This window comes from Antrostomus carolinensis, unplaced genomic scaffold, assembly GCF_000700745.2.
Source record: "Antrostomus carolinensis isolate BGI_N321 unplaced genomic scaffold, ASM70074v2 scaffold18756, whole genome shotgun sequence".
NCBI lineage: Eukaryota > Metazoa > Chordata > Aves > Caprimulgiformes > Caprimulgidae > Antrostomus > Antrostomus carolinensis.
The window spans coordinates 1-14,144 of NW_010322697.1; the positions used below are offsets into that span (position 1 = coordinate 1).

The 14,144-nt window shown below is 37.7% G+C and overlaps 1 protein-coding gene across 3 annotated transcripts; it reads left to right on the top strand.

The window, feature by feature from the left end:
- Positions 1–362: 362 nt before the first annotated feature.
- LOC104526790 (splicing factor U2AF 35 kDa subunit) lies at positions 363–13,919 on the top strand. 3 transcript variants are annotated; one of them, XM_029085544.1, is made up of 9 exons: positions 363–541; positions 1,643–1,730; positions 1,940–1,996; positions 4,371–4,437; positions 8,697–8,746; positions 9,360–9,458; positions 10,632–10,765; positions 11,110–11,202; positions 13,216–13,919. In XM_029085544.1, the coding sequence occupies exons 5-9, from the start codon at positions 8,717–8,719 to the stop codon at positions 13,346–13,348; spliced, it is 489 nt and encodes a 162-aa protein (XP_028941377.1). In that variant the 5' UTR covers positions 363–541; positions 1,643–1,730; positions 1,940–1,996; positions 4,371–4,437; positions 8,697–8,716; the 3' UTR covers positions 13,349–13,919. The 3 variants fall into 3 exon arrangements, with proteins under 3 accessions (XP_028941377.1, XP_028941376.1, XP_010168642.1); XM_029085543.1 differs by lacking the exons at positions 1,940–1,996; positions 4,371–4,437 and adding an exon at positions 5,255–5,321 and having other exon boundaries at positions 511–541; XM_010170340.1 differs by lacking the exons at positions 363–541; positions 1,940–1,996 and adding an exon at positions 5,255–5,321 and having other exon boundaries at positions 1,640–1,730.
- The last annotated feature ends 225 nt before the right edge of the window (positions 13,920–14,144 follow it).

Sequence of the window (14,144 nt, forward strand, 5' to 3'; positions counted from 1 at the left end):
CCCCAGGGTGCGGAGGATTTCCCCGACTGCTGCATCCTGATCCTCAGGCTTCTGCCTGCAGCCTTCTACGCGTCGGGAACGCCTCTAGTTTCTCTGGTTGTTGGAAGCGTACTTACCAAACCCTCCTCACGAAAATTTGGTCACCGTCGGCCTGACCAAACCAACGTGTTTTTCCACTCGTAAAAATGAAAAGGGGGCATCGATGTGCTGCTGGACTAAATTGCTCTTGTCAGCCCCTGGCCGTGAGGCTTCTGTTCTCCTTCTGCTTTGTAGTGCTGCATGCCAGTGCCAGTTCCAGTTGGCTCGTCTGTCACAAAAGCCATGTCGCAGCCTCTCTTGCTCTAGCATCCTTTCTGATAGAGTGCGTTACAGTTTAACAGTGTATGCCAACACAGCAGGCACGAAATTCCTGTACCGGTCTTATTTTCTGTTCAAAAAGCAAGCAGAACTCTCCAGAAAATGTTGGAAGTTGGAGGCACTATTGGAAATTTTATAGTTAGATTTATTTTTTTTTGTTTCAGGGTAGAGTTCAGAAATGACAGTAAGTATATTGTAATGCTAAGTATCTGTTTTTCAAAAACGTAATGAAGAGTAATCATGTTACAGTTTTACAGCAGAACGTTTTGTTAGAGATCAGGTATGCTTTAGTGCTTTAATATCTCTCCCTTCCATGAGCTGATTTTGGTTACGTAGGATTGTGGAAAGAATTGCTGTCAACTATGAGCATGGGAATAATAATTTTTCTTCCAGGAGAATTCTTATATTTCACTTACCCATATATAGCCCATAATAGTTTTCTTGCCCTTTAGAATTTTGCATTTGGTTTTCCCAGTCAAGGTAACTAAACGCCTTATGTTTTTCTTTCATCGTTCCATGTGAATTACACTTATATGTGAGAGTTTTACTGGCATTCCTAAACCTGAATAGTTTTGAAGATGTCATTAGATGATGGTTAAATCAAGAAAAGTTTGTGGTTTTAAAAAAAAAAAATTAAATGCTTCCTTTCAAATTTACCTACATTCATGGAAATGGCTTAATTAATTGAATTTATTTTGTCGATGTGTATTCTCTCTGTAACGTGATTTTTTTCTTTTATCTGAATTATTTCAAATACTGTGTTGGCAGCAGTCTGAGTTACTCATAGAGTGTAACTTTAAGCAGGTGACTTATAAGACTTTAGGTAGGTACAACTGTACCACCTTTAAAGCAGGTTGTATTGTCTAGACTAGGGGGTTGCATGAACTAAAACACAACCATATAGCCTGTGGGGTAACTTTTCAGACTGTTTTTCACATTATTTCCTATCCCATCAGCCAGTGAAACACGTAGAAAGACAAGAATGGAGAACCAGAAGGGTAAAACAGTAGTAGTGATCGCTTCTATCTGTGGTGGTGTCGTGAATGCACTTTGGTTTTGAGTAAGGGGTAAAACTGATTAGATGACTTCCTGTAAATGAGGGGTAAAGCGGAATGAACATGAGCAGGTTTGCTGTGATGCTTTCCTGTACTGGGCTGTTTTCTTTTTAAAGTTACTTCCCCACATCAAGATAAAGGCATTTAGGGTATATGTTTTATAGGAATTGCATATTAATGTCTTTCTGTTCCAATATGTAACTACTTTGTTGGGTTTTTTTTACTTGCAGAGTCAACTGTTCATTTTATTTCAAAATTGGAGCTTGTCGTCATGGAGACAGATGTTCTCGGTTGCACAACAAACCAACTTTTAGCCAGGTTTGTTTTCCTTTTGTTTTCTCTTTCTTGTGGAAGTATATTCTTGCTTTTAAAACGTAGATTCTCAGATACAAGTGAATAATTACTGAGCACCAGATTAACTAGTTCAGTTTTGGCCCCAGTTGATAAGGGGTTTTACTTTTTTGGGGGTATTCGGTTTACTTCTCCCAGCATTTCTAATTATCTCCTGTCACCCTTAATGGCTGCAGGAAGCGATGCTGTTGTAAGCTTGCCTGTAGTAGAGACCAACCAGTGCTAACTTTCAGGTGAGTGTGCCTTCTCAGTGGTGTTTAGGCACTTGAACCATCCCAGATTTTTTAAATCACAAACAATGGCAGCATGTTCCACCTGTCTCCAAGGTGTGAGCTTAAGTCCTTTATGCATATAATAGAAGAAAACCAATTAATAAATCAAAGCAACTCCTCTGTCGCTGTATTTGCTCTCTGACCCAGGCTCTTAAGTTTCAAGAGTAACTTACATATTTGCTTTGAATGTGAAAGAATTGTTCCTTGAAAAGAACTTGCCTGGTTGCTGAGGGTGTGTATGTCACTTGACAGATGATTTAATCTTTGGCTATTGTGAATATTGTTAGAGACGTGATGTGTGACTGCATGTCTGCCAAAAAAAAGGTGCAGTGTGTGGTAGGGTTTTTATTATTGTGAGCTCTGTAGTTTTCACAAATTACATTCCTGGAGAACTGGATGCTTTGCCTTTTTCTATCACTGCTGATTGTCAAGGTGTACAGGTAAATAGATTTCTTTGGGAGTATTGTCTGTGATAAGTAGTGCTTATGGAAGTTGTTGCATTATCAGCAGTTTTACCTACAAAGGTAAAGTTTACATAGCAGTGGAGTCCTCTGCAAGTTCATTTTAGCTGACTTGGAGCGGGGTTGATTAGAATGATGGGCTGGTGTTGGGTTGGGGAGAACTAGGGAGGCAAGAACTATCCATGTGGCTGGAGTTCAGAGCGACGGTGCTTGTGAAGTTAAATTTTGCAAGTGCGTGAGTGAGCAGGGTAGTTCTGGGCCGGGCTGTCGAGGTTACTTACTGATTGGTAGGAACCAGTCAGTCTGGTACTTCATCTACAAAGAGGTTTCCACTTCTGGAAATTTAATATTCAATTTAAAAAAAAAAAAATCCACCCCAAACCACCACCACATCCCCTGCCCCACCAAAAAAAAAATCCTACATCTTTTTTTACCAAAAAAACTTCTCTGCAATAACAGTTTCCTCTGTCAGTGCAGGATTTAGCTTTGCTTTGGAACCTGCAGTTAGCAGTGCCAGCTGAAGCGGGTCAGCAGGGCATGCCAGGTTCACCCAGCGGTGCCTGGGACCGCTCCTGCATCGCACCTGGCAGGTGTACAGTGTTGTAACATCTCAAACGGACCTGAGGGACGTGTAGGGTTCACTACAGAAATCTTTATTTGTATGCAGATTGATAATCAGCTGTGATAGAAAACAGAAGAACAGATATCTTACTGCTAGGAAGTTACCGGCACAATATTTTTACCTTGTGTTGCTATTGCTGGTGCAGCTCCTCTATAGAAGAGCTGTGTTAGGAAAGGTCATACAATCCAGGGTGATCAAATTGCCACCAATCAGCAGAAACACTGTAACTACATGCATGTTTCTGTCTCTCTGATTGTAGGCTAAAACATAGTTATGTTAAACCTGGGCCACGGAAGCACTTGGTTGGTGTGACCGTACCCATTATAAAACAAGTGTGTGATTGGGAAATGTGATGTTACAGACCTATTTATTTTTACGTGTTAAGTGGGCAGCATATGTAGGTGTGACGTTGCCGGTCCTGTGACTTCTTTAAGCTCTGAATTCTTAACTGTGACTAGTAATAATGTGTAAGCTAAAATTATTTGGGGATTGCGATTCATACTAACTACCATTGAGATTGTATTTTAAGTAATCAAATTTCAATTTTTTGAGCTGCTTACAGTGATATGGACATTTGGAATTTTTTTGTAATATTAGTTTACTAACTTAAACATGGTTTGTTTTTTCAGACAACTTGATTTTAAGAAGAACGGTACAAATGTAAGGTTTCAAGTCTGCCTGGGCTAATTCTTCAAGTAAAAAGCAGAAGGGCTAAAAGGATATTGTCCTTATTTGAAGGATCGGAAACATGTGAACCCATGATGCTATTATATTATTTAAACAGAAATTCCACCAAGAAATTCCTGATGCACAAAATGAGACGTAGCTCTTCCCTAAAAACCTTACTGTCCAGTGTAACATGTGAGACTCTGTGGCATTATGTATTATATGCTGTGCACATAACACTATTTTTCCCCCCCTGCCCCTAGACTTCCAAGAACGAATCTGATCTCGAAAGATAGGCATCTCCATAACATCACGTAGCGTGACGCTCTAGGTTACTGTGCCTCATGACTCCCATATTGAGGATAGCTGTGGAGACAAATGCAGCTCTTTCTTGGTGGTTAATTAAACCTGTTTTCATAATATGATGGTCTGGATGCAATTTTAGAAGATATTCTGCAGATGCAAAAGGAAGTCTTAAGCATAAAATATTACTTTTAGCTGTTTGCAAACAAGTTGTCTCTTTGCAATTGTCTATTATATGCACAGCAGCCAGTAGAATTCCCCTTTTTATTTTTTTTCCCCGCAGACCATCTTGATTCAAAACATCTATCGTAACCCCCAAAACAGTGCACAGACGGCTGACGGCTCACACTGTAAGTCCCACAGTTGGAGAAATTTTTTTAAAGAATGGTGTTAAAGAGCCCACTCCTAATTATGAGAAAATAATGTTGGCTTCTGAGCTGCTGACATAAAGCTGTTGCAAACAGGACAAGTGATGGAACTCTTCTTGCGCATAGATCAAGAGCTTGTCAGATGTCTGCGAATCGGAATGCAGAGCTGACTGCGTAAATTGGACTTGATGCAGGTTCTCTTTTGCGCTGCAAAGTGAGACTTGGTTGCTTAGTAACACTGCATTCTTTTTAAAGGGTTAAACTGCAGACATTTCTCAAATTCTTGATTTAACAAAAAAAAGGAAAAAAAATAAAAAATTAGGTGTGTGTATATATATGATGCACGGTAAGTTTCCCAAGACTGTGGGTTTTCTTTCATCTTAACTTTTTTAGGAAAATGGAGATTTCATGTTATGCTGTAATTATTGTATTGCTTTCCTGGGGTTGTGCTACTAAGAAACCATTCAGTAAAACCAAATTCAAACAAATTGTTATGCTTGTAATTTGAATACTGTGTTTGGATGCCACCTATTGCACATCTGCCTGAAGTAATTCAAAACCCCTCTACAGTAATGTTGGTGAATAAAATTAAAAATACAATAATGGGGTATCATGAGATCTCTATTACTTTACAGTGTTAGGTTGATTCAGAAAGATCACCAGCAAAGTGAAAGTTCTCCTTGGGAGAGAATAACCACCTCTCTTTCAGCACAGACTCGGCTAAAGCGACCCTAAAGGAAACCAGTTTCTTGTTAAAATTATTTTCCATAATATAAAGTTGTTGCGTTTTGTATTTCAGACCATTGCCCTCTTGAACATTTACCGTAACCCTCAAAACTCTTCCCAGTCTGCTGACGGTTTGCGCTGTAAGTTCATACAAGTTCCTTCACTGGTTCCCTGGGCTTGATTGTCAGAGCTCAGTGTCGACTTAAGCTGGTCTACCATTTTAGTTTAACAGATCAAACTGACCACGTTTCATTAAATGTGTCCAAAACACACCAAAAAAAAAACCCCAAAACCAAACAAAACCCCCCTTTTTTTTGTCCCACTCGCCTTTTTCCCTACTCCCAAAACTATGAGGGGAATCTGAATACTATCTATTAAATCAAAAAGGGTTGAAATTGTACTTCTCCTGTAAAGCAGTCTCGGTTGCACTGCTTTCCTCCCTCTGCCTTTCTCCCGGCCAGTTGCCTGAATCCTAGGAATGCTTTTTCTGTATGTTTTGTGTTACCCATTAGGTTCCACTTCCTAAAAAAAAAAAAAAAAAAAAAAAGGCAGGACAATGACATGTTGGCTTCATCCAGAACAGATTTCCTGCTCTGTAAATGTTAAGAGAACTTGAACTTTAAATTTTTCAGCCTGCATGCAGAAATTTCTCCTAGGTTAATGCAGCTTCCGTTTAGAGTCTACTTTGGAAGAATATGGTTTGACAAATGCTTCCCTTCTGGCAGCTGTCCTTTTTGGATAGGTGCATGCTTAAAATTCCTTCCATGCTTTGAAAACTCAAATTCCAAAACCAAGTTGCATATTTACCTAGGAAAATAATATCTTTAAAAGTACTTTTGAGGAGGAGAAGGCATTTGGGTATGGTCCTGAGCTAATTTAATGACTCTTCATGAGGTAGGAATGGGCATAAGAAAACACACCTACTGTGAGACTGGCAAAAGTTAAAAGACCAGGGTTGTTGATCGGCGATTACTGATACACCATTGTGATTGAATCATCAATATTAGAGTAAGATTTAAAAAAAAAAAAAAAGTTTAGAAACAAAAAGGATCGGTGTTATTTTCTAACTAATATTTCTTGTTGAAGTGAATATTGACTGTGTGGTAATAAAGCTTTGTTTGGCTATTCCTTTTTTTTGACTGTTGGATTATAGACTAGTTCAGATTAGTTACCAGCATTTGATTAGACATGCTTTGTGAAATCAGCCAGTAAATTAAAAGTCAACGCTGTCTCTTCTGTTTGTGAAAGCAAATAATGGCCCAATCAAGTAACTTTGACTTTTTTGTCGCACAATCAAACTAGATACGTGATAATGCAATGTAAGTTTGCCTAGATGCTTAAACAGTTCCACCACTGGTTGGTAGGCTTTCTTGTTGCAGATGCTTTAGTGGTTAACGCTGTTCCAGTAAACAAACAAAACTTAAAAATTACGGTTGGGTATTTCCACTCTGTCCCTGAATCCTCAATGCGCTGGTAACTAATTTGCACAGTTACAGCAGTTTGGTCTGTGGAGCTGTTTAGATTGTACAGCTGCAAGAGCCTTGAGCAGGTTCTCTAGTGTTCTAAACGCTGGTGTCCAACTCCCGTTTGTCTTGCCAAGCGGGTAGCTGTTCAGCAGAGCCCGACTCTACCTCCTGTGGTAGAGCTGGAGCTCTGTTACCAGTAGGTTTGCTGAAACTCCTGCCTCCCTGGTGTTCTGATATTTGTCCCTACTTAAGTACTGCATGTATTTTAAATGGATAACTTGGGTAGCTATTTAATGCTTTTGTTGTTGTTGCTTAACTGTCTTCCTTTCTATTGCCGTCGTAGAGGATTAACCTTAGTTTTGAACAGCAATAGTTTTCCTGAGTATTGTAATTAGTAATTGGGCTTCTCAAGGTTCAGATACCGGTAGCCCTGGAAGATGAATGTTTGTAAAGCCTGTGCATATGTATGCTTCCCACTTTAGAAGGACATTCAAGTAGTCATTAACTAATTGTTGCTTATGATCTCCTAATTTGACAATGAAATCTCCTTACAAGTTTTTAGCACTCGTCCATCTGTTAAGAAGTAGTTATTCCCAGTGTGGCTTACAGAGCCCCTGCCTGATATCTTAAAAATAAATAAATAAATAAAAAATCCCTAGGTATTAGTAAGATGTTATCAGTGGTGCTGGCAGAACCTTGGGAATATAGTTAAGTATTAAACTGTCTAGAAATACTGGTTTAATGTTTGATATTCTGTAGTTTGCTATATAACCATGGGGCAGCAGTGGGGAAGAAGAAAGTTTTTTAAAAGCAAACATGTTTCAAATGCAGAAACATTGTTAGCCTAAACTATATAACAAATACCCCTTAGCTGCCTTCTGGAGGTGAGCTGGGTGGGAGAAAAGTAATGGCAGTTCCAGAGAGTGTGGCTGGTTAATATTAGGGCCTCGGAAGGAAAACATGAAGTTCATCCAGATGGTAATATTAGCCAAAAATTACTGAGCCCAAAGCATCTCTTTGCTTCATAGCAGCCTGAAGTGAATAAACTCAGCTTACTTGACTCAGTCTCTTGTCTTTCACGTTCTGTGAACTAAAACAGTAGTGTTTGTAATTTAAAGCTAGAATATTTTTCTAGCATAAAATGCAGGGTTCATTTTAAAACTGCTCCGCTTGATCTTAATAAACCATTTAACTGCTGAAGAGTTAATACATTAGGCTTTAATGTACACAGCTTAATGTAGTTTAAAATGCTATAGACTGGAAAAAATAAATGAAATTCATTTTTATATTCTTAATGCTTTGAAAAATCAGACAAACTTGTGTGGTTTTTTTTTTTATAGCAGCAGGCAAGCAGCACTCATTTGTAAAGTCCAGCTTGGAGCATGAAAATAACCTAACCTGAATATATGGCTGGCTTGTCTTGCACTAAAAGGTGTTCTGCAGGACTACAGAAAAATTAAGTGATATTCAAAGTTAAACTAGAAAATTGCTCTCTATTGCAAAGCATTATGGTACCTTTCTTTGAGGGCACTGAGAAAAGTGTGTCATTTCAATAACTATTTTGAGCAAATTAAAAAAATTCTGGGCTATGTTACATTGTGAGCTCTCAAATTCTAGTGTATATGGTGGAGAGGTGGACATGTTAAAATGAAACTCTGCCTTTAGGAAGAGGAACACTAAATTGTAATCATGCTTTAAAATATGCAAATGTAACAAAGCACTTGCCTTCTGTTTAGGTAAAGTTGTTGGTAGATAGATGGTGGGACTGTACATTAAATTTAAGTGATACTTCAAAGTAATTCCCCTTCCTTTAAATTTGTGGCATACAAGTTTGGCTCTCATTAAAATTTGTTTTGATTAGATCATGTCAATGTAATGTTTTGACATATACTTTGGGGACTCAAAGCTTATTTTTAATATTCCTATTAGTTAGCTCCATGCTATATGGTGTCTTTTATGCTCCAGACGGCCTCTCTAGATTGTTTTGTAGTATGATCAAAATCTTCCTTATTTATAGACTCTAATCGATATGACTCTTGATTTTTACAGGTGCTGTGAGCGATGTTGAGATGCAGGAACATTATGATGAATTCTTTGAGGTACGCAAAAGACTTAAAAATGCATTAAAGTGTTTGTGGATTTGTCAACACAAATGAGTTGGATACATTCAGTGTATACCATAATTAAATGGATTCAAAGAAAAGCATTTGTTTCCTCAGGTGTTCATATAAAACTTTCAGTGCTAAATGTTTCCTGGCATAACCTTTGGTTAGCTTGGCTTTAACTTTGCTTTTTATAATAGACTTTGTTTAAAAAGCAGCAACTTAAATGATGTAGCAATTTGATTCCATAATCCTCTTCTTTCCTGTAAATTTAGATTATATTTAATTATTTGTATAGAAGCAAATTAAGGAAAACTATAGCATCAAGGCATATGTGTAGTGTTTTCAGTGCATCTTGGGTATTCTGTAAATAACGTATGCATAATGTTTTCCATTGCCCTTTATTGTATATGGTTAGTGCTGTACTTACAGATGGACACAGTACAGGCCAAACAAGTACTAATGTACAGAAATGTAAAAAAAAAAGAAGGTTTTTGTTTGCTTTTTTTTTAAGGAAGGCCTTCCTTTGTGCTTGCTAACAGCTAACTGCAAGACTTCTGTACTTATAACTCATGTGCTGCAAACTTTTAATTGATTGCTTTGTGCTTAGGAGGTCTTCACAGAAATGGAAGAGAAATACGGCGAAGTCGAGGAGATGAACGTTTGTGATAACCTTGGAGATCATCTAGTTGGAAATGTATACGTAAAGGTAGGATAAAAAGGGACATGTTTATATCATCAGTAGGGCTGGTATTTATTAAGTTATCATTTTAAAAGCTACTGGATGCTTGTAGATTTTGCAAGAGTAGCTCTTCAGGATATAAGCTGCTCTCCAGTTTAACAATACAAAGTACAGTGAAAATATGAATGGAATCAGAAAGAATTTCAGAGATTGAGAAGCTTTCTTGATAGTTGTTTTCATAGATTAACACTTTTTTTTACATTGTTATGATCACAGTCACCGCTGCTGGACTGTTCAGTTTGCCACGATTAATTTGGGGTCTGTCTTCCCAGCACACTGCTTTTTAAGCACTTCATTATGAGTAGGGTTTTACTCGCAGCAGGTGTGTTTATTTTCAGCAGCTGCATTTATTTTCTAACTTCCCAGTTAAAGCAAACATCTTGTAACCGAGTTACATTTGACAGTAGCTGAGTGGTTTAAGGTGCAAACTGGAGCACTTAATGTTTAGCATTAAAATTCATTGGTATCTCTTGAATAATGAGTACATCTGCAGAAATTCTATTGTGTGTACACAGTGTTGGGGATGTGTGAGAGTTTTAATATTTTTACTGTACTTTCCCTTAACTGGAAAGTACTTTCATGCCTAAAATTTTAATAATCAGAAATAATCATAATCCAAATAAAAGTTGTTTTTAAAAATTTGCAAGTAGTTAGCTGTGAAAAGGAATTTTGAATTTAAGTTTTACGTTCATCGTAAAACAGGATCAGATTTTTGTAAATTCTAATTTAAAGAAATGAGAGCTTCAGTTCTCATGCAGATTTCTCTTAAATATTTTTAAAAATCCATTAAATGTGGAGCATTAGTGTTCTAGAAAGTAATCTTAAGCATTCTCTTTGTGTAAAGTTGTGCTAAGAAAACACAGTATCTTCTAGCGTCTTTTAATACAAGCCACAAAACTTGAAAAAACAAATAGAACATAATTAAGAGAAAATATCAATGTTTTGATTACCCGAGTCCTGATTAATGAAAAGCTAGGATCTTTACCCTGGGTTTGATGAACAGTCCCAGGAACTCTGAAGTAGCTTCTAGTTTGACAACTAATCCTAAGCCTCATATACCATGCAACTGATTTGATAGAAATCTTCGATCTACTTCTGTTGCTTCACTGTAACATGAGAAAATGTTAATTTTGCTTTTAGTTTCGCCGTGAAGAAGATGCAGAAAAGGCTGTGATTGACCTGAACAATCGCTGGTTTAATGGACAGCCCATTCATGCTGAGCTTTCACCTGTGACTGACTTCAGAGAGGCCTGTTGCCGTCAATACGAAATGGGGTAAAAAGTGACTTCCTGTTTGCCTATGGCAGTATCTTTGAAATGTTTGCACAGACAGGGTGGCTGCTTGGGTGTGGCTTTCATGGGTGGCTTAGTGTAGGAGGAAAACCACTTCAGGTAATGTTACTATGGAGGACTTGCAGTCAGGCTCTTGACTTTTGCCATCTTCTTAGGATTTTGATCTAGGAGTGAGTCAGTGTCAGTAAATGATGCTTGCAGTTTACTAGTTTTAATGTTGGAGGTGGTTAACTTTTTAGATGGCTGGAGGGCCCACTAGGGCATAGGGCAAACAGATGCAGTGTAGAACTGGGAGTTTCAACTGTGTCTCTTGAATTCTGTTTCAGAGAGTGTACACGAGGCGGTTTCTGCAACTTCATGCATTTGAAGCCCATTTCTCGAGAGTTAAGACGCGAGTTGTATGGGCGTCGTCGTAAAAAGTAAGTGTGCTTTTAAACACGATTAAAACAGGTAAATTAAGGATCAGTTGCTGAAAATTCTGAAGGCAAACCTTTAAACTGTCTTGTTTTTCCTAACGCAGTTCTGACACATGCCAAGGAAAGGGCATCAAGTAAAGGTACTGAGTGTACAGTTTAGGACAGAAGAATAGGTCTTTGTTTTTTTAAAAAATAATTTAAAAAATTGTGGTGCTTCTTGTTCTGCGGTGTTGTGGATGCTGAAAGTTGATGTGGCTTTAAGAGAAGGGAAGGCAGGGTTCAAGGAGAGGAACATTCACTGAGTTACTAAGTGCATAACACCTGCCTGTGGTTCAAATCTCCAAACTGTGAACTGTTAGAGGTGGACATTATTTAGAAGTATTGCTTTATGGCTCTTGTCTTTTTTTATAGTCTTCTGAACATATTTGCTTGGGGCCGCTGTGAGAAGCGGGCTACTTGGCTAGTGGGTGCTTGGGCAGGATCATATTGGCCACTCTCAGCATTACGTGCAATCAAGTGTATCTATAGCTTATATTCAATATTAAACCTTATTTGGTTTTAACAGTTAATGGCTAACTTCTCTAGCCTGTATTCCTTCCTTAGTATTAATAACAGGCAATTTCTATTAGCACTGGCCTCACAGTGTGACCCTTCTTGATAGGAATTCTCAGTAGGGCAAAGGAATAGTGATTTTGCTTAATAGCGAAGAAGACTGTGATAAATACATTTTATTATATATTTATATTAAATTATTTATGTATTAAGGTGCCTTGTGGAAAGGCTTATGCCACTGCTGTTACTATCATATCTGTCTTGTGGATGGTTCACTTTGAGCTGGATTCCATCTGCTTGCTTTTAGGACCTTGCTATTTAGGATTAGGCATATAAAATTGTTGAGTTTCCGTTTATATAGAGCAGAATTTTGTAGGTGTCTTTCTACCACAGCAGGAGCCTGGGATTGTGAACGTGTTTTTCCTATAAATGTCTCTTAATTGGCAGTGTCTTAGGATTAGTGAGGATGAATTTAACTTTTGGAAAAAGTAGATTGCGTTGCTTAGGCACATGTATTTGTAGCTAAATACTTTCCTAAAATATCCCAATTAATATTAATTTAAACTTTAAATGTAAGCTTTTAAGATGTTTGAATGATCCATGAAAAAGACAAAGTATGTTCTTGTGTTAGCCTCCTGGTCTGAATCTGGATCTCTTGGACTAAATAAGGCTAATTAAAATGTATCACCTTTTATTGCAAGAAAGGTCAGATTTGTGTGTTTGGCTTTGTAATATGATTGTTCTACCCATAGCCCAATTTCAGTCTGTGGTAAAACAAACAAAGAGCTGAATCCTCCATCCAGTTTTGTCTTTATTGGCCCTATTTAAATTCTTTGTGCAGCTAAAGGTGTCACAGGTTAGCAGTAATCCTTGATATAAAAAAAAAAATCAGTTGTTGTGTTAGTGGAGTTTCAAAGGTAGGTCATATGAAATAGACTGACTTGAAAGTAGTTCTACACAGAATGAAACATCAAAGTAAAAACCAAAGGAAAAAAAAATCCCAAAAAAAAGATAACTGAGTTGTCATTGCTAATTAATGCAGTTGATTTAATAGGAGTGGACTTAGAAACAGCTGTAGGCTTTTGCTGTGTGTTGTTACGAGCATAACTTGCATAACTGCAAGAGCAGGTGTCCCCTTCTCTTGCTTCTTTAACAGCTGTGTAACAGCACATTTGGTTCCTCTACATGCCTTTCCTGAAGTCTTGCACATCCATTGTAATGGGTGACTGGTAGTGAACAGTTGAGTGTTTTAGCAGGGTATGTTGAGTCCTTGGCATTAAGTTTGTTCAGCTGGTCATTACATGGTTTTGCAGCCTGAGTGCTGATTTAGCAGTCCTTTCTAATTTGAAAAAATTATCTTGTCTTCTCCCTCATTACTTAGATCCCTAAGTGTTCCACTGCGTAGTACTGCAAGTAAATATCTGAATGTGATGAAAGAGTAAAATGTTCATACTTTCTTTGAAGGCATAGATCCAGGTCGAGATCCCGTGAACGTCGGTCTAGATCCAGAGATCGTGGTCGTGGAGGTGGTGGAGGAGGAGGACGTGAACGCGATAGGAGGCGGTCAAGAGATCGTGAAAGATCTGGTCGATTCTGAGCCATGCCATTTTTACTGTATGTCTGCTAGAAAGTGTTGTAGTTTGACCAAACAAGTTCATAATGAGATTTTTTTTAAAGATGGGCTTCTGAATAAAAAATTTGTAGTGATACAGTATTCTTTGTGTAACTTGTTTCTTGTGGGGGGAGTCTTTTTAACTGTCATTCCTCTATCTTGACAAATACCTGAATTAACTATGCCTGAGGGAAAGGTGGTAAATGTATTGGAGGAGCGCCAGTTTGGGGGTGGGGGTTTTTTGTTGTTTTGTTTTTGTTTTTTTCATTTGGGTATAATTTGAACTGTTGATGAAAATGTGTGTGTATATAATATAAAATATTATATACTGCTTAAGAAACAGTTACATAAGTTTCCCTTTTCTGCTATGCTGTCTGCTTATTTAGGTTAGTTTAGGCACATTTAAAAGGAAGGCTGTGCAAAATGCATTTATTTACCAAGTAGAAACACTTAGTTACAAAAATGTATGTTTGTTTGTTACCAGAAGTCTGTGCTCTGTCTATCAATGTGACTGTGGCATTTACAATAAATCCAATTTCTTGGTGTAAAATCTAAAGCCTATTTTCTAAGCACTCTGGAGTAGTTGAGTTGCTACTCCTGACTGTGCCAGAATTCATAGTTCAATTTTTTTTTTTTATGATTCTTGACTAAATTCATCATCTTTGACTGGAAAGAAAGTTGCCTAGCACAGTGTGGGGAAAAAAAGGTAGTATTTTTATTGCAATGATTCATAATAGGCATGTGAGGTTTTTTTTTTAAAAAAAAAAAAACAACATGAAGC

What these genes read in the sequence shown, in the direction of transcription:
- LOC104526790 (XM_029085544.1), top strand. Translation starts at nt 8,717, where the DNA reads ATGCAGGAACATTATGATGAATTCTTTGAG. An exon ending in TGCCGTCAATACGAAATGGG is followed by an intron (nt 10,766 to 11,109) that starts GTAAAAAGTGAC and finishes ATTCTGTTTCAG; the next exon opens with AGAGTGTACACGAGGCGGTT. An exon ending in TATGGGCGTCGTCGTAAAAA is followed by an intron (nt 11,203 to 13,215) that starts GTAAGTGTGCTT and finishes CTTTCTTTGAAG; the next exon opens with GCATAGATCCAGGTCGAGAT.